At 58.9% G+C, this 18,993-nt stretch overlaps 1 protein-coding gene across 1 annotated transcript in view; it reads right to left on the bottom strand.

Annotated features, from left to right (window-relative positions):
* Positions 1–4,510: 4,510 nt before the first annotated feature.
* Positions 4,511–18,993, bottom strand: part of HPX (hemopexin) — a 106,732-nt gene continuing 92,249 nt past the window's right edge. Inside the window, exons 8-10 of the mRNA XM_075593496.1 lie at positions 9,063–9,193; positions 6,013–6,157; positions 4,511–5,055 (exon numbers count right to left, since the gene is read on the bottom strand). Coding sequence (XP_075449611.1) covers positions 4,829–5,055; positions 6,013–6,157; positions 9,063–9,193 — 503 coding nt within the window. The 3' untranslated portion in view covers positions 4,511–4,828. The remainder of the gene's footprint in view (positions 5,056–6,012; positions 6,158–9,062; positions 9,194–18,993) is intronic.

The raw sequence follows: 18,993 nt of genomic DNA, 5'->3' as shown, positions 1-18,993 counted from the left end.
TACTGCAGTATGTTCATACTGTTTGGTAGTACTGCAGTATGTTCATACTGTTTGGTAGTACTGCAGTATGTTCATACTGTATGGTAGTACTGCAGTATGTTCATACTGTATGGTAGTACTGCAGTATGTTCATACTGTTTGGTAGTACTGCAGTATGTTCATACTGTTTGGTAGTACTGCAGTATGTTCATACTGTTTGGTAGTACTGCAGTATGTTCATACTGTTTGGTAGTACTGCAGTATGTTCATACTGTTTGGTAGTACTGCAGTATGTTCATACTGTTTGGTAGTACTGCAGTATGTTCATACTGTTTGGTAGTACTGCAGTATGTTCATACTGTTTGGTAGTACTGCAGTATGTTCATACTGTATGATAGTACTGCAGTATGTTCATACTGTATGGTAGTACTGCAGTATGTTCATACTGTTTGGTAGTACTGCAGTATGTTCATACTGTATGGTAGTACTGCAGTATGTTATACGGTTTGGTAGTACTGCAGTATGTTCATACTGTTTGGTAGTACTGCAGTATGTTCATACTGTTTGGTAGTACTGCAGTATGTTGATACTGTTTGGTAGTACTGCAGTATGTTGATACTGTTTGGTAGTACTGCAGTATGTTGATACTGTTTGGTAGTACTGCAGTATGTTCATACTGTTTGGTAGTACTGCAGTATGTTCATACTGTTTGGTAGTACTGCAGTATGTTGATACTGTTTGGTAGTACTGCAGTTTGTTGATACTGTTTGGTAGTACTGCAGTATGTTCATACTGTTTGGTAGTACTGCAGTATGTTCATACTGTTAGGTAGTACTGCAGTATGTTCATACTGTATGGTAGCACTTTAGTACTGCAGAGAGATGAATGTAGTATTAATCCGAGCCCCAGTATGTATAAATGTAGTGTGTGTAATAACGTTATGTCGCAGAGCCCCGTCCTCCTCTGCGCGTCACAGTTATATATATATATTACAGCGCGCAGTACGCAGCGTAGGACTGTACAGGCACTCTCCCTGCCCCGCTGAGCTTACAATCTGTATCCGTGGCTGAGTCACAGGGAGATAACGTGACCGACCCAAGGAGCTGACGCTTGCTTCAAAGTGTGTGCCTTTCTGTTCCGTCACTGACACACACACACACACGTGTCATTGTTTTCCGTCACTGACACACACACACACACGTGTCATTGTTTTCCGTCACTGACACACACACACGTTTCATTGTTTTCAGTCACTAACACGCACACACAAATACCCACATATTTGACAACTCCCCAACAAATATTCAACCACAACATTTGTGTCATTGTTTTCAGGTCACTGACACACACACACACACACACACACACACACACACACACACACACACACACACACACACACACACACACACACACACACACACACACCTGACCACACACATCTGACTCCAGACGCACACGCACAAACACACACACACATCTGACCCCACACACGCACACATATTTGACTACACACGCACACACTTCACCCCCAAACACACACATATTTGACACCCAAGAACACGCAATGTTAGTATTTGAATAAGTATCTGGTAGTTTATTTGAATAAAACGTTGGAGCAGCCGGTACCGGTAATTACTAATGTCTCCCAACTGCAAAAGATGGACAAACGGATTCAAAAGCACAGGGATAAAAGCAAAGGGATTGTTCCCTTTAATACATCGGCTGCAATTGTTTCTCACCAGGCCACTGTTTCAGCCACGAGGCTCCAGCCACTCCACATATACCCACTGACCTGAGATAAATCTAAACCGCCCACACTCGCATACCTCTTATGTTGTGTTGGTGCTGAAGGATGTGTGTGCTGATGGAATGAGTGTGACAGTGCGTAAGTGTTGGTGATGGGAGGATGTGTGTCCTGATGGAATGAGTGTGACAGTGGGTAAGTGTTGGTGATGGGAGGATGTGTGTGCTGATGGAATGAGTGTGACAGTGGGTAAGTGTTGGTGATGGGAGGATGTGTGTGCTGATGGAATGAGTGTGGCAGTGCGTAAGTGTTGGTGATGGGAGGATGTGTGTGCTGATGGAATGAGAGTGACAGTGGTTAAGTGTTGGTGATGGGAGGATGTGTGTGCTGATGGAATGAGTGTGGCAGTGCGTAAGTGTTGGTGATGGGAGGAGGTGTGTGCTGATGGAATGAGTGTGACAGTGGGTAAGTGTTGGTGATGGGAGGATGTGTGTGCTGATGGAATGAGTGTGACAGTGGGTAAGTGTTGGTGATGGGAGGATGTGTGTGCTGATGGAATGAGTGTGACAGTGGCTAAGTGTTAGTGCTGGGAGGATATGTGTGCTGATGGAATGAGTGTGGCAGTGGGTAAGTGTTAGTGATGGGAGGATGTGTGTGCTGATGGAATGAGTGTGACAGTGGGTAAGTGTTGGTGATGGGAGGATGTGTGGCTGATGGAATGAGTGTGACAGTGGGTAAGTGTTGGTGATGGGAGGATGTGTGTGCTGATGGAATGAGTGTGACAGTGGGTAAGTGTTGGTGATGGGAGGATGTGTGGCTGATGGAATGAGTGTGGCAGTGGGTAAGTGTTGGTGATGGGAGGATGTGTGTGCTGATGGAATGAGTGTGACAGTGGGTAAGTGTTGGTGATGGGAGGATGTGTGTGTTGATGGAATGAGTGTGACAGTGGGTAAGTGTTGGTGATGGGAGGATGTGTGGCTGATGGAATGAGTGTGACAGTGGGTAAGTGTTGGTGATGGGAGGATGTGTGTGCTGATGGAATGAGTGTGGCAGTGGGTAAGTGTTAGTGATGGGAGGATGTGTGTGCTGATGGAATGAGTGTGACAGTGGGTAAGTGTTGGTGATGGGAGGATGTGTGTGCTGATGGAATGAGTGTGGCAGTGGGTAAGTGTTGGTGATGGGAGGATGTGTGTGCTGATGGAATGAGTGTGACAGTGGGTAAGTGTTGGTGATGGGAGGATGTGTGGCTGATGGAATGAGTGTGACAGTGGGTAAGTGTTGGTGCATGTGGATGTGTGTCCTGATGGAATGAGTGTGGCAGTGGGTAAGTGTTGGTGATGGGAGGATGTGTGGCTGATGGAATGAGTGTGACAGTGGGTAAGTGTTGGTGTATGTGGATGTGTGTGCTGATGGAATGAGTGTGACAGTGGGTAAGTGTTGGTGATGGGAGGATGTGTGGCTGATGGAATGAGTGTGACAGTGGGTAAGTGTTGGTGATGGGAGGATGTGTGTGCTGATGGAATGAGTGTGACAGTGGGTAAGTGTTGGTGATGGGAGGATGTGTGTGCTGATGGAATGAGTGTGACAGTGGGTAAGTGTTGGTGATGGGAGGATGTGTGTGTTGATGGAATGAGAGTGACAGTGGGTAAGTGTTGGTGATGGGAGGATGTGTGTGTTGATGGAATGAGAGTGACAGTGGGTAAGTGTTGGTGATGGGAGGATGTGTGTGTTGATGGAATGAGTGTGACAGTGGGTAAGTGTTGGTGATGGGAGGATGTGTGTGCTGATGGAATGAGAGTGACAGTGGGTAAGTGTTGGTGATGGGAGGATGTGTGTGTTGATGGAATGAGAGTGACAGTGGGTAAGTGTTGGTGATGGGAGGATGTGTGTGCTGATGGAATGAGTGTGACAGTGGGTAAGTGTTGGTGCATGTGGATGTGTGTGCTGATGGAATGAGTGTGACAGTGGGTAAGTGTTGGTGATGGGAGGATGTGTGGCTGATGGAATGAGTGTGACAGTGGGTAAGTGTTGGTGATGGGAGGATGTGTGTCCTGATGGAATGAGTGTGGCAGTGGGTAAGTGTTGGTGATGGGAGGATGTGTGGCTGATGGAATGAGTGTGACAGTGGGTAAGTGTTAGTGCTGGGAGGATGTGTGTGCTGATGGAATGAGTGTGACAGTGGGTAAGTGTTAGTGCTGGGAGGATGTGTGTGCTGATGGAATGAGTGTGACAGTGGGTAAGTGTTGGTGCATGTGGATGTGTGTGCTGATGGAATGAGTGTGACAGTGGGTAAGTGTTGGTGATGGGAGGATGTGTGTGCTGATGGAATGAGTGTGACAGTGGGTAAGTGTTGGTGCATGTGGATGTGTGTGCTGATGGAATGAGTGCAACAGTGGGTAAGTGTTGGTGATAGGAGTATGTGTGTTGATGGAATGAGTGTGACAGTGGGTAAGTGTTGGTGATGGGAGGATGTGTGGCTGATGTAATGAGTGTGACAGTGGGTAAGTGTTGGTGCATGTGGATGTGTGTCCTGATGGAATGAGTGTGGCAGTGGGTAAGTGTTGGTGATGGGAGGATGTGTGTGCTGATGGAATGAGTGTGACAGTGGGTAAGTGTTGGTGATGGGAGGATGTGTGTGCTGATGGAATGAGTGTGACAGTGGGTAAGTGTTGGTGCATGTGGATGTGTGTGCTGATGGAATGAGTGTGACAGTGGGTAAGTGTTGGTGATGGGAGGATGTGTGTGCTGATGGAATGAGTGTGACAGTGGGTAAGTGTTGGTGCATGTGGATGTGTGTGCTGATGGAATGAGTGTGACAGTGGGTAAGTGTTGGTGATGGGAGGATGTGTGTGTTGATGGAATGAGAGTGACAGTGGGTAAGTGTTGGTGATGGGAGGATGTGTGTGCTGATGGAATGAGTGTGACAGTGGGTAAGTGTTGGTGATGGGAGGATGTGTGTGCTGATGGAATGAGTGTGACAGTGGGTAAGTGTTGGTGATGGGAGGATGTGTGTGTTGATGGAATGAGAGTGACAGACAGGAAACTGAAGGATGATAAGAGGACCGGGTGATTGAATGGATGAGGGGGCAGGAGATGAAGCTCCTATTCTGTGCACTGCAGGAACGTAGCTGCTATGTTCCCAGGCTCAGGGGGCTCAGCAGCCGTCACCATCTCCTCCACATCCTTGTACAGGTAGAAGGAGGGTCCATGGAAGAGGTAGATCCCATTAGCATTGCACATGGCACTATCCACCTGAGTGTGAGCAATGGGTCTCTCCTGTCCCGGTAGACGAGGGCTCTGCTTCAGATCCACTGACCGCAGCTTGTTACCTGCACACAGAAGAAGGACGGGTGTTATAGAGAGGAACCCAACCCGGAGGGAAGAACGTGGCATGGAGAACATGGGACCACATGAAGAAGAGCTGCGGTAACCAATATTACAGGCCCAGTTTGGCCCACTTTCTGATCTGCTGTAAAACAGCAGAGCATATTGATCCGTGGTTTTCTTTCTTTGTCATTTCATTACATACTGTATTATCCTTTACCAGCTCTGCTGGGAGATTGTTCTATGAATCCACCACCTTTTCCATGCAGAAATACTTCCTCACATTTCCTCTCAGGCTGTGCCACCACCTTTAGAGCAAGACCTCTTGGGGGGCGTGGGGGGTGTGTGTGGTGTGTGATGTGTGGTGTGTGTGTGTGTGTGTGTGTGTGCCCGGCACAATGCGTTACTCAAAATGGCGTTGGATAGCGAAACGTCGGAAAGCGAAACACGTTTTCCCATAGGAACACTGTTTAAATGAAAGCTTCCGTTCCTGAAGGCATTTTTAATGCTAAAATACACAAAATATTTTACGCAGCTAATAAGATATGCAGCACACACATAAATTATATACTGTATATACTGTATTATATATATAATATAACATATAGTATAGTAATATAATATTATATAATATTATGTAATATATATTATATACATAAACAACTTTACAAAGCGTAGTAAGAGCGTTGGATAAGCCGTTTTGGCGTGTAAACATGAACATAGGTCTGCATTGCACAGCGTTGGATAAGCCGTTTTGGCGTGTAAACATGAACATAGGTCTGCATTGCACAGCGTTGGATAAGCCGTTTTGGCGTGTAAACATGAACATAGGTGTGCATTGCACAGCGTTGGATAATGAGGACTGCCTGTATTAGCCTGATGTACAGTCGTACAATATGTGCTGCAAGGCGCTCACGCGGAGTTAAATATCCACCTGTATCTGTGGGTCACTGCGCACTCACCTTTGATAATATGAAGGACATCGGAGCTCTGGCAGATAAAAGCAGCGTCCACCTCAGTCACCCCCAGCTCCTCCTGCAGGGGCTTGGGGTACCCCTGTACTGGGGTATATGCTGGATTTGACCGGTAAATAGTGACTTGAGAATCCTGAGGGAGAGAAGGAGAGATAGTGAGAGGGTCCAGGAATCTTCATTTACTGCCAATATACACACTGCCCACTCCTGTCTCCCAGCTCACCCCCCTGTAACCTGCCCCCCTCTCTGCCTCCCCTCCCAGCTCACCCAATGTAACCTGTCCCCCCCCCTCCCAGCTCACCCCATGTAACCTGTCCCCCCTCTCTGTCTCCCCTCCCAGCTCACCCAATGTAACCTGTCCCCCCCTCTCTGTCTCGGCTCCCAGCTCACCCCATGTAACCTGTCCCCCCCTCTCTGCCTCCCCTCCAAGCTCAACCCCCTGTAACCTGTCCCCCTCTCTCTGCCTCCTCTCCCAGCTCACCCCATATAACCTATCCCCCTCTCTCTGCCTCCCCTCCCAGCTCACCCCATGTAACCTGTCCCCCTCTCTCTGTCTCCCCTCCCAGCTCACCCAATGTAACCTGTCCCCCCCTCTCTGTCTCCCCTCCCAGCTCACCCCATGTAACCTGTCCCCCCCTCTCTGCCTCCCCTCCCAGCTCACCCCATGTAACCTGTCCCCCTCTCTCTGTCTCCCCTCCCAGCTCACCCAATGTAACCTGTCCCCCCCCCTCCCAGCTCACCCCATGTAACCTGTCCCCCCTCTCTGTCTCCCCTCCCAGCTCACCCAATGTAACCTGTCCCCCCCTCTCTGTCTCCCCTCCCAGCTCACCCCATGTAACCTGTCCCCCCCTCTCTGCCTCCCCTCCAAGCTCAACCCCCTGTAACCTGTCCCCCTCTCTCTGCCTCCTCTCCCAGCTCACCCCATATAACCTATCCCCCTCTCTCTGCCTCCCCTCCCAGCTCACCCCATGTAACCTGTCCCCCTCTCTCTGTCTCCCCTCCCAGCTCACCCCATGTAACCTGTCCCCCCTCTGCCTCCTCTTCCAGCTCACCCCATGTAACCTGTCCCCCTCTCTGCCTCCCCTCCCAGCTCACCCCATGTAACCTGTCCCCCTCTCTCTGCCTCCTCTCCCATCTCACCCCATGTAACCTGTCCCCCTCTCTCTGCCTCCTCTCCCAGCTCACCCCATGTAACCTGTCCCCCTCTCTCTGCCTCCTCTCCCAGCTCGCCCCATGTAACCTGTCCCCCCTATCTGCCTCCTCTCCCAGCTCACCCCATGTAACCTGTCCCCCCTCTCTGCCCCCTCTCCCAGCTCAACCCATGTAACCTGTCCCCCTCTCTCTGCCTCCTCTCCCAGCTCGCCCCATGTAACCTGTCCCCCCTCTCTGCCTCCCCTCCCAGCTCACCCCATGTAACCTGTCCCCCTCTCTGCCCCCTCTCCCAGCTCATCCCATGTAACCTGTCCCCCTTCTCTCTGCCTCCTCTCCCAGCTCACCCCATGTAACCTGTCCCCCCTCTCTGCCCCCTCTCCCAGCTCAACCCATGTAACCTGTCCCCCTCTCTCTGCCCCCTCTCCCAGCTCAACCCATGTAACCTGTCCCCCCTCTCTGCCTCCCCTCCCAGCTCACCCCATGTAACCTGTCCCCCCTCTCTGCCTCCTCTCCCAGCTCAACCCATGTAACCTGTCCCCCCTCTCTGCCTCCTCTCCCAGCTCAACCCATGTAACCTGTCCCCCCTCTCTGCCTCCTCTCCCAGCTCACCCCCTGTAACCTGTCCCCCTCTCTCTGCCCCCTCTCCCAGCTCACCCCATGTAACCTGTCCCCCCTCTCTCTGCCTCCTCTCCCAGCTCACCCCATGTAACTTGTCCCCCCTCTCTGCCTCCCCTCCCAGCTCACCCCATGTAACCTGCCCCCCCTCTCTGCCTCCTCTCCCAGCTCACCCCATGTAACCTGCCCCCCCCTCTCTGCCTCCTCTCCCAGCTCACCCCATGTAACCTGTCCCCCCTCTCTGCCCCCTCTCCCAGCTCACCCCATGTAACCTGTCCCCCCCTCTCTGCCTCCCCTCGCAGCTCACCCCATGTAACCTGTCCCCCCTCTCTGCCCCCTCTCCCAGCTCACCCCATGTAACCTGTCCCCCCCTCTCTGCCTCCTCTCCCAGCTCACCCCATGTAACCTGTCCCCTCCTCTCTGCCTCCCCTCGCAGCTCACCCCATGTAACCTGTCCCCCCTCTCTGCCCCCTCTCCCAGCTCACCCCATGTAACCTGTCCCCCCCTCTCGGCCTCCCCTCGCAGCTCACCCCATGTAACCTGTCCCCCCTCTCTGCCCTCTCCCAGCTCACCCCATGTAACCTGTCCCCCCCTCTCTGCCTCCTCTCCCAGCTCACCCCATGTAACCTGTCCCCCCCCTCTCTGCCTCCCCTCGCAGCTCACCCCATGTAACCTGTCCCCCCTCTCTGCCCCCTCTCCCAGCTCACCCCATGTAACCTGTCCCCCCCTCTCTGCCTCCTCTCCCAGCTCACCCCATGTAACCTGTCCCCTCCTCTCTGCCTCCCCTCGCAGCTCACCCCATGTAACCTGTCCCCCCTCTCTGCCCCCTCTCCCAGCTCACCCCATGTAACCTGTCCCCCCTCTCTGCCCCCTCTCCCAGCTCACCCCATGTAACCTGTCCCCCCTCTCTGCCTCCTCTGCCAGCTCACCCCATGTAACCTGTCCCCCCTCTCTGCCTCCCCTCGCAGCTCACCCCATGTAACCTGTCCCCCTCTCTCTGCCTCCTCTCCCAGCTCGCTCCATGTAACCTGTCCCCCCTCTCCCAGCTCACCCCATGTAACCTGTCCCCCCTCCCAGCTCACCCCATGTAACCTGTCCCCCTCTCTCTGCCTCCTCTCCCAGCTTGATACCTGCCTGACCCCCTCACACCTGTCCCACTGGGAGGTCTAAAATATAGCCCCAGAATTAGCCCACATTACGACCCCCCCACACCCCCTCCGGGATCCCTCTCTGCCAAGTCCCCCTGGCTGTTGGGGTGAGAGGCCGCACACCTGGATAAAGTACATCTTGTTTTCCCAACTGAAGGCCGCGTCCACCTCTCCCTGCAGGTTCCTCCAGGAATGGCTGAGGGGCCAGGCGTGCCACCCATCCTTGCTGCTGTCCGCGCGGAAGTACCAGCCCCCTGATGGCAGAGAGAGACGTAGGCAGCTGAATGTTGGGCGCCCTGTGTAACATGCTGGGAAGCGGCTTCCCAGCGCAGGAGGAGGGGTGCGCTCCGTTACATGAGTGGGACTAAAGTCTGCTCCAGCTTAGGGAAAGCTTCACACGTGCTGAATAAGGGCCCCAGAGAGTCGTGGTGAGCACACTGAAATACAGCGGCAGAGACACAGAGCAAAGCAGGTCTCAGCTGCAAAATGGGAGTGCTATTTGTTGGAAGAGAGCCAGCCTGTGTCACTAAACTGGAGCCCATACAGTACATTACTTATTACTAGGCAGTCTCCCTCACCCTGTCTCCCTCACTCACCCAGTCTCACTCAACCAGTCTCACTGAGTGAGAGCGAGTCTTCTTTCTACACTCTGTAGAAAGCAGTCTCACTCAGTCTCACTCACTCAATTTCACTCTGTGTAAGTCCCACTCACCCAGCCTGACTATGTAAGTTAGTCTCACTCACACTCTGTAGAAAGCAGTCTCACTCACTGAGTCTCACTCGGTGTAAGGCAGTCTCACTCACAGTGTAGAAATCAGTCTCACTGTAAGACAGCCTATCTCTAAGGAATTAAATCTCACTCACTCAGTTTCACTCACCCAGTTTTACTCACTGTGTAAGACAGTCTCACTCACTTAGTGTCACTCTCTGTAAGGCAGTTTCAATCACTCAATCTCACTGTAGAAAGCAGTCTCACTCACTCAGTCTCTCTGTGGAAGGCAGTCTCACTCACTCAGTCTCATTCTGTGGAAGGCAGTCTCACTCTGTGGAAGGCAGTCTCACTCACTCAGTCTCACTCTGTGGAAAGCAGTCTCACTCAGTCTCACTCTGTGGAAGGCAGTCTAACACAATTAGAAATAAGTATCACTCAGTGGAAGGCAGTCTCACTCAGTCTCACTCTGTGAAAAGCCTCACTTAGTCTCTCTACGTAAAAATCAGTCTCACTCAATCAGTCTCACTTCGTGGAAGGCAGTCTCACTCACTCAGTCTCTCACTCAGTCTCACTCCATGAAAGGCAAGAGCAAGGGGGAAGGCAGAGGGGCGGAGACAAGAGCAAGGGGGAAGGGAGAGGGGCGGAGACAGGAGCATGGGGGAAGGGAGAGGGGCGGAGACAGGAGCAAGGGGGAAGGCAGAGGGGCGGAGACAGGAGCATGGGGGAAGGCAGAGGGGCGGAGACAGGAGCAAGGGGGAAGGCAGAGGGGCGGAGACTAGAGCACGGGGGAAGGCAGAGAGGCGGAGACAAGAGCTAGGGGGAAGGGAGAGGGGCGGTGACAAGAGCAAGGGGGAAGGGAGAGGGGCGGGGACAGGAGCAAGGGGGAAGGCAGAGGGGCGGAGACAGGAGCAAGGGGGAAGGCAGAGGGGCGGAGACAGGAGCAAGGGGGAAGGCAGAGGGGCGGAGACAGGAGCAAGGGGGAAGACAGAGGGGCGGAGACAGGAGCAAGGGGGAAGGGAGAGGGGCGGAGACAGGAGCAAGGGGGAAGGCAGAGGGGCGGAGACAGGAGCAAGGGGGAAGGGAGAGGGGCGGAGACTAGAGCAAGGGGGAAGACAGAGGGGCGGAGACAGGAGCAAGGGGGAAGACAGAGGGGCGGAGACAGGAGCAAGGGAGAGGGGCGGAGACAGGAGCAAGGGGGAAGGGAGAGGGGCGGAGACAGGAGCAAGGGGGAAGGGAGAGGGGCGGAGACTAGAGCAAGGGGGAAGACAGAGGGGCGGAGACAGGAGCAAGGGGGAAGGCAGAGGGGCGGAGACAGGAGCAAGGGAGAGGGGCGGAGACAGGAGCAAGGGGGAAGGGAGAGGGGCGGAGACAGGAGCAAGGGGGAAGGGAGAGGGGCGGAGACAGGAGCAAGGGGGAAGGGAGAGGGGCGGAGACAAGAGCAAGGGGGAAAGCAGAGGGGCGGAGACAGGAGCAAGGGGGAAAGGAGAGGGGCGGAGACAGGAGCAAGGGGGAAGGGAGAGGGGCGGAGACAGGAGCAAGGGGGAAGGGAGAGGGGCGGAGACAGGAGCAAGGGGGAAGGGAGAGGGGCAGAGACAGGAGCAAGGGGGAAGGGAGAGGGGCGGAGACAAGAGCAAGGGGGAAGGCAGAGGGGCGGAGACAGGAGCAAGGGGGAAGACAGAGGGGCGGAGACAGGAGCAAGGGGGAAGGCAGAGGGGCGGAGACAGGAGCAAGGGGGAAGGCAGAGGGGCGGAGACAGGAGCAAGGGGGAAGGCAGAGGGGCGGAGACAGGAGCAAGGGGGAAGGCAGAGGTGCGGAGACAGGAGCAAGGGGGAAGGCAGAGGTGCGGAGACAGGAGCAAGGGGGAAGGCAGAGGGGCGGAGACAGGAGCAAGGGGGAAGGCAGAGGGGCGGGGACAGGAGCAAGGGGGAAGGCAGAGGGGCGGAGACAGGAGCAAGGGGGAAAGCAGAGGGGCGGAGACAGGAGCAAGGGGGAAGGCAGAGGGGCGGAGACAGGAGCAAGGGGGAAGGCAGAGGGGCGGAGACAGGAGCAAGGGGGAAGGGAGAGGGGCGGAGACAGGAGCAAGGGGGAAGGGAGAGGGGCGGAGACAGGAGCAAGGGGGAAGGGAGAGGGGCAGAGACAAGAGTAAGGGGGAAAGCAGAGGGGCGGAGACAGGAGCAAGGGGGAAAGGAGAGGGGCGGAGACAGGAGCAAGGGGGAAGGGAGAGGGGCGGAGACAGGAGCAAGGGGGAAGGGAGAGGGGCGGAGACAGGAGCAAGGGGGAAGGGAGAGGGGCGGAGACAGGAGCAAGGGGGAAGGCAGAGGGGCGGAGACAGGAGCAAGGGGGAAGGGAGAGGGGCGGAGACAGGAGCAAGGGGGAAGGGAGAGGGGCGGAGACAGGAGCAAGGGGGAAGGGAGAGGGGCGGAGACAGGAGCAATGGGGAAGGGAGAGGGGCGGAGACAAGAGCAAGGGGGAAGGGAGAGGGGCGGAGACAGGAGCAAGGGGGAAGGGAGAGGGGCGGAGACAGGAGCAAGGGAGAGGGGCGGAGACAGGAGCAATGGGGAAGGGAGAGGGGCGGAGACAGGAGCAAGGGGGAAGGGCGGAGACAAGAGCAAGGGGGAAGGCAGAGGGGCGGAGACAGGAGCAAGGGGGAAGGGAGAGGGGCGGAGACAGGAGCAAGGGGGAAGGGAGAGGGGCGGAGACAGGAGCAAGGGGGAAGGGAGAGGGGCGGAGACAAGAGCAAGGGGGAAGGCAGAGGGGCAGAGACAAGAGCAAGGGGGAAGACAGAGGGGCGGAGACAGGAGCAAGGGGGAAGACAGAGGGGCGGAGACAGGAGCAAGGGGGAAGGCAGAGGGGCGGAGACTAGAGCAAGGGGGAAGGCAGAGGGGCGGAGACAGGAGCAAGGGGGAAGGGAGAGGGGCGGAGACAAGAGCAAGGGGGAAAGCAGAGGGGCGGAGACAGGAGCAAGGGGGAAAGGAGAGGGGCGGAGACAGGAGCAAGGGGGAAGGGAGAGGGGCGGAGACAGGAGCAAGGGGGAAGGGAGAGGGGCGGAGACAGGAGCAAGGGGGAAGGGAGAGGGGCGGAGACAGGAGCAAGGGGGAAGGGAGAGGGGCGGAGACAAGAGCAAGGGGGAAGGCAGAGGGGCGGAGACAGGAGCAAGGGGGAAGACAGAGGGGCGGAGACAGGAGCAAGGGGGAAGACAGAGGGGCGGAGACAGGAGCAAGGGGGAAGGCAGAGGGGCGGAGACTAAAGCAAGGGGGAAGACAGAGGGGCGGAGACAGGAGCAAGGGGGAAGACAGAGGGGCGGAGACAGGAGCAAGGGGGAAGGCAGAGGGGCGGAGACAGGAGCAAGGGGGAAGGGAGAGGGGCGGAGACAGGAGCAAGGGGGAAGGGAGAGGGGCGGAGACAGGAGCAAGGGGGAAGGGAGAGGGGCGGAGACAAGAGCAAGGGGGAAAGCAGAGGGGCGGAGACAGGAGCAAGGGGGAAAGGAGAGGGGCGGAGACAGGAGCAAGGGGGAAAGGAGAGGGGCGGAGACAGGAGCAAGGGGGAAGGGAGAGGGGCGGAGACAGGAGCAAGGGGGAAGGGAGAGGGGCGGAGACAGGAGCAAGGGGGAAGGGAGAGGGGCGGAGACAGGAGCAAGGGGGAAGGGAGAGGGGCGGAGACAGGAGCAAGGGGGAAGGGAGAGGGGCGGAGACAGGAGCAATGGGGAAGGGAGAGGGGCGGAGACAGGAGCAAGGGGGAAGGGCGGAGACAAGAGCAAGGGGGAAGGCAGAGGGGCGGGGACAGGAGCAAGGGGGAAGGCAGAGGGGCAGAGACAGGAGCAAGGGGGAAGGCAGAGGGGCGGAGACAGGAGCAAGGGGGAAGGGAGAGGGGCGGAGACAGGAGCAAGGGGGAAGGGAGAGGGGCGGAGACAGGAGCAAGGGGGAAGGGAGAGGGGCGGAGACAGGAGCAAGGGAGAGGGGCGGAGACAGGAGCAAGGGGGAAGGGAGAGGGGCGGAGACAGGAGCAAGGGGGAAGGGAGAGGGGCGGAGACAGGAGCAAGGGGGAAGGGAGAGGGGCGGAGACGAGCAAGGGGGAAAGGAGAGGGGCGGAGACAGGAGCAAGGGGGAAGGCAGAGGGGCGGAGACAGGAGCAAGGGGGAAAGGAGAGGGGCGGAGACAGGAGCAAGGGGGAAGGCAGAGGGGCGGAGACAGGAGCAAGGGGGAAGGGAGAGGGGCGGAGACAGGAGCAAGGGGGAAGGGAGAGGGGCGGAGACAAGAGCAAGGGGGAAGGCAGAGGGGCGGAGACAGGAGCAAGGGGGAAGGGAGAGGGGCGGAGACAAGAGCAAGGGGGAAAGCAGAGGGGCGGAGACAAGAGCAAGGGGGAAGGGAGAGGGGCGGAGACAAGAGCAAGGGGGAAGGGAGAGGGGCGGAGACAGGAGCAAGGGGGAAGGGAGAGGGGCGGAGACAAGAGCTAGGGGGAAGGGAGAGGAGCGGGGACAGGAGCAAGGGGGAAGGGAGAGGGGCGGAGACAGGAGCAAGGGGGAAGGGAAAGGGGCGGAGACAGGGGCTACGGGGAAGGCAGAGGGGCGGAGACAAGAGCAAGGGGGAAGGGAGAGGAGCGGGGACAGGAGCAAGGGGGAAGGGAGAGGGGCGGAGACAGGAGCAAGGGGGAGGGGCGGAGACAGGAGCAAGGGGGAAGGCAGAGGGGCGGAGACAGGAGCAAGGGGGAAGGGAGAGGGGCGGAGACAAGAGCAAGGGGGAAGGCAGAGGGGCGGAGACAGGAGCAAGGGGGAAGGCAGAGGGGCGGAGACAGGAGCAAGGGGGAAAGCAGAGGGGCGGAGACAGGAGCAAGGGGGAAAGTAGAGGGGCGGAGACAGGAGCAAGGGGGAAGGGAGAGGGGCGGAGACAAGAGCAAGGGGGAAGGGAGAGGGGCGGAGACAGGAGCAAGGGGGAAGGGAGAGGGGCGGAGACAGGAGCAAGGGGGAAGGGAGAGGGGCAGAGACAGGAGCAAGGGGGAAGGGAGAGGGGCGGAGACAGGAGCAAGGGGGAAGGGAGAGGGGCGGAGACAGGAGCAAGGGGGAAGGGAGAGGGGCGGAGACAGGAGCAAGGGGGAAGGGAGAGGGGCGGGGACAGGAGCAAGGGGGAAGGCAGAGGGGCGGGGACAGGAGCAAGGGGGAAGGCAGAGGGGCGGGGACAGGAGCAAGGGGGAAGGCAGAGGGGCGGAGACAGGAGCAAGGGGGAAGGGAGAGGGGCGGAGACAGGAGCAAGGGGGAAGGGAGAGGAGCGGAGACAGGAGCAAGGGGGAAGTGAGAGGGGCGGAGACAGGAGCAAGGGGGAAAGCAGAGGGGCGGAGACAGAAGCAAGGGGGAAGGGAGAGGGGCGGAGACAGGAGCAAGGGGGAAGGGAGAGGGGCGGAGACAGGAGCAAGGGGGAAGGGAGAGGAGCGGAGACAGGAGCAAGGGGGAAGGGAGAGGGGCGGAGACAGGGGGAAGGCAGAGGGGCGGAGACAGGAGCAAGGGGGAAGGCAGAGGGGCGGAGACAAGAGCTAGGGGGAAGGGAGAGGAGCGGGGACAGGAGCAAGGGGGAAGGGAGAGGGGCGGAGACAGGAGCAAGGGGGAGGGGCGGAGACAGGAGCAAGGGGGAAGGCAGAGGGGCGGAGACAGGAGCAAGGGGGAAGGGAGAGGGGCGGAGACAGGAGCAAGGGGGAAGGGAGAGGGGCGGAGACAGGAGCAAGGGGGAAGGGAGAGGGGCAGAGACAGGAGCAAGGGGGAAGGGAGAGGGGCGGAGACAGGAGCAAGGGGGAAGGCAGAGGGGCGGAGACAGGAGCAAGGGGGAAGGCAGAGGGGCGGAGACAGGAGCAAGGGGGAAAGGAGAGGGGCGGAGACAGGAGCAAGGGGGAAGGGAGAGGGGCGGAGACAGGAGCAAGGGGGAAGGGAGAGGAGCGGAGACAGGAGCAAGGGGGAAGGGAGAGGGGCGGAGACAGGGGGAAGGCAGAGGGGCGGAGACAGGAGCAAGGGGGAAGGGAGAGGGGCGGAGACAAGAGCAAGGGGGAAGGCAGAGGGGCGGAGACAGGAGCAAGGAGGAAGGGAGAGGGGCGGAGACAAGAGCAAGGGGGAAAGCAGAGGGGCGGAGACAAGAGCAAGGGGGAAGGGAGAGGGGCGGAGACAAGAGCAAGGGGGAAAGCAGAGGGGCGGAGACAAGAGCAAGGGGGAAGGGAGAGGGGCGGAGACAGGAGCAAGGGGGAAAGTAGAGGGGCGGAGACAGGAGCAAGGGGGAAGGGAGAGGGGCGGAGACAAGAGCAAGGGGGAAGGGAGAGGGGCGGAGACAGGAGCAAGGGGGAAGGGAGAGGGGCGGAGACAAGAGCTAGGGGGAAGGGAGAGGGGCGGAGACAGGAGCAAGGGGGAAGGGAGAGGGGCGGAGACAGGAGCAAGGGGGAAGGGAGAGGGGCAGAGACAAGAGCAAGGGGGAAGGCAGAGGGGCGGAGACAGGAGCAAGGGGGAAGGGAGAGGGGCGGAGACAGGAGCAAGGGGGAAAGTAGAGGGGCGGAGACAGGAGCAAGGGGGAAGGGAGAGGGGCGGAGACAAGAGCAAGGGGGAAGGGAGAGGGGCGGAGACAGGAGCAAGGGGGAAGGGAGAGGGGCGGAGACAAGAGCTAGGGGGAAGGGAGAGGAGCGGGGACAGGAGCAAGGGGGAAGGGAGAGGGGCGGAGACAGGAGCAAGGGGGAAGGGAGAGGGGCGGAGACAGGAGAAAGGGGGAAGGCAGAGGGGCGGAGACAGGAGCAAGGGGGAAGGCAGAGGGGCGGAGACAGGAGCAAGGGGGAAAGGAGAGGGGCGGAGACAGGAGCAAGGGGGAAGGGAGAGGGGCGGAGACAGGAGCAAGGGGGAAGGGAGAGGAGCGGAGACAGGAGCAAGGAGGAAGGGAGAGGGGCGGAGACAGGGGGAAGGCAGAGGGGCGGAGACAGGAGCAAGGGGGAAGGGAGAGGGGCGGAGACAAGAGCAAGGGGGAAGGCAGAGGGGCGGAGACAGGAGCAAGGGGGAAGGGAGAGGGGCGGAGACAAGAGCAAGGGGGAAAGCAGAGGGGCGGAGACAGGAGCAAGGGGGAAAGTAGAGGGGCGGAGACAGGAGCAAGGGGGAAGGGAGAGGGGCGGAGACAAGAGCAAGGGGGAAGGGAGAGGGGCGGAGACAGGAGCAAGGGGGAAGGGAGAGGGGCGGAGACAAGAGCTAGGGGGAAGGGAGAGGGGCGGAGACAGGAGCAAGGGGGAAGGGAGAGGGGCGGAGACAGGAGCAAGGGGGAAGGGAGAGGGGCGGAGACAGGAGCAAGGGGGAAAGTAGAGGGGCGGAGACAGGAGCAAGGGGGAAGGGAGAGGGGCGGAGACAAGAGCAAGGGGGAAGGGAGAGGGGCGGAGACAGGAGCAAGGGGGAAGGGAGAGGGGCGGAGACAAGAGCTAGGGGGAAGGGAGAGGAGCGGGGACAGGAGCAAGGGGGAAGGGAGAGGGGCGGAGACAGGAGCAAGGGGGAAGGGAGAGGGGCGGAGACAGGGGGAAGGCAGAGGGGCGGAGACAGGAGCAAGGGGGAAGGGAGAGGGGCGGAGACAGGAGCAAGGGGGAAGGGAGAGGGGCGGAGACAGGAGCAAGGGGGAAGGGAGAGGGGCGGAGACAGGAGCAAGGGGGAAGGGAGTGGGGCGGAGACAAGAGCAAGGGGGAAGGGAGAGGGGCGGAGACAGGAGCAAGGGGGAAGGGAGAGGGGCGGAGACAGGAGCAAGGGGGAAGGGAGAGGGGCGGAGACAGGAGCAAGGGGGAAGGGAGAGGGGCGGAGACAGGAGCAAGGGGGAAGGGAGAGGGGCGGAGACAGGAGCAAGGGGGAAGGGAGAGGGGCAGAGACAGGAGCAAGGGGGAAAGTAGAGGGGCGGAGACAGGAGCAAGGGGGAAGGGAGAGGGGCGGAGACAGGAGCAAGGGGGAAGGGAGAGCGTTCGGAGACAGGAGCAAGGGGGAAGGGAGAGGGGCGGAGACAGGAGCAAGGGGGAAGGGAGAGCGTTCGGAGACAGGAGCAAGGGGGAAGGGAGAGGGGCGGAGACAGGAGCAAGGGGGAAGGGAGAGGGGCGGAGACAAGAGCAAGGGGGAAGGCAGAGGGGCGGGGACAGGAGCAAGGGGGAAGGGAGAGGGGCGGAGACAGGAGCAAGGGGGAAGGGAGAGGGGCGGAGACAGGAGCAAGGGGGAAGGGAGAGGGGCGGAGACAGGAGCAAGGGGGAAGGGAGAGGGGCGGAGACAAGAGCAAGGGGGAAGGCAGAGGGGCGGGGACAGGAGCAAGGGGGAAGGGAGAGGGGCGGAGACAGGAGCAAGGGGGAAGGGAGAGGGGCGGAGACAGGAGCAAGGGGGAAGGGAGAGGGGCGGAGACAGGAGCAAGGGGGAAGGGAGAGGGGCGGAGACAGGAGCAAGGGGGAAGGGAGAGGGGCGGAGACAAGAGCAAGGGGGAGGGCAGAGGGGCGGAGACAGGAGCAAGGGGGAAGGCAGAGGGGCGGAGACAGGAGCAAGGGGGAAGGGAGAGGGGCGGAGACAGGAGCAAGGCGGAGGGGCGGACACAGGAACAAGGGGGAAGGCAGAGGGGCGGAGACAGGAGCAAGGGGGAAGGCAGAGGGGCGGAGACAGGAGCAAGGGGGAAGGCAGAGGGGCGGAGACAAGAGCAAGGGGGAGGGCAGAGGGGCGGAGACAGGAGCAAGGGGGAAGGGAGAGGGGCGGAGACAAGAGCAAGGGGGAAGGGAGAGGGGCGGAGACAGGAGCAAGGGGGAGGCAGAGGGGCGGAGACAGGAGCAAGGGGGAAGGCAGAGGGGCGGAGACAGGAGCAAGGGGGAAGGGAGAGGGGCGGAGACAGGAGCAAGGGGGAAGGGAGAGGGGCGGAGACAGGAGCAAGGGGGAAGGGAGAGGGGCGGAGACAGGAGCATGGGGGAAGGGAGAGGGGCGGAGACAGGAGCAAGGGGTAAGGCAGAGGGGCGGAGACAGGAGCAAGGGGGAAGGGAGAGGGGCGGAGACAGGAGCAAGGGGGAAGGGAGAGGGGTGGAGACAGGAGCAAGGGGGAAGGGAGAGGGGCGGAGACAGGAGCAAGGGGGAGGGGCGGAGACAGGAGCAAGGGGGAAGGCAGAGGGGCGGAGACATGCTACAGATTCAATGCATTTGTTTTGACGCGATGTTGTGTCGCCGGCACTATAAGCGCAGCCTTAAGAAGATGTGTTTTGAGGTGGGTCTTAAAGGTGGATAGAGAGGGTGCTAGTCGGGTACTGAGGGGAAGGGCATTCCAGAGGTGTGGGGCAGTCAGTGAAAAAGGTTTAAGGCGGGAGAGGGCTTTAGATACAAAGGGGGTAGAATGAAGA

The sequence above is a fragment of the Ascaphus truei genome, chromosome 3, assembly GCF_040206685.1.
Source record: "Ascaphus truei isolate aAscTru1 chromosome 3, aAscTru1.hap1, whole genome shotgun sequence".
Taxonomy (NCBI): domain Eukaryota; kingdom Metazoa; phylum Chordata; class Amphibia; order Anura; family Ascaphidae; genus Ascaphus; species Ascaphus truei.
This window is presented reverse-complemented; position numbering and strand designations above follow the sequence as displayed.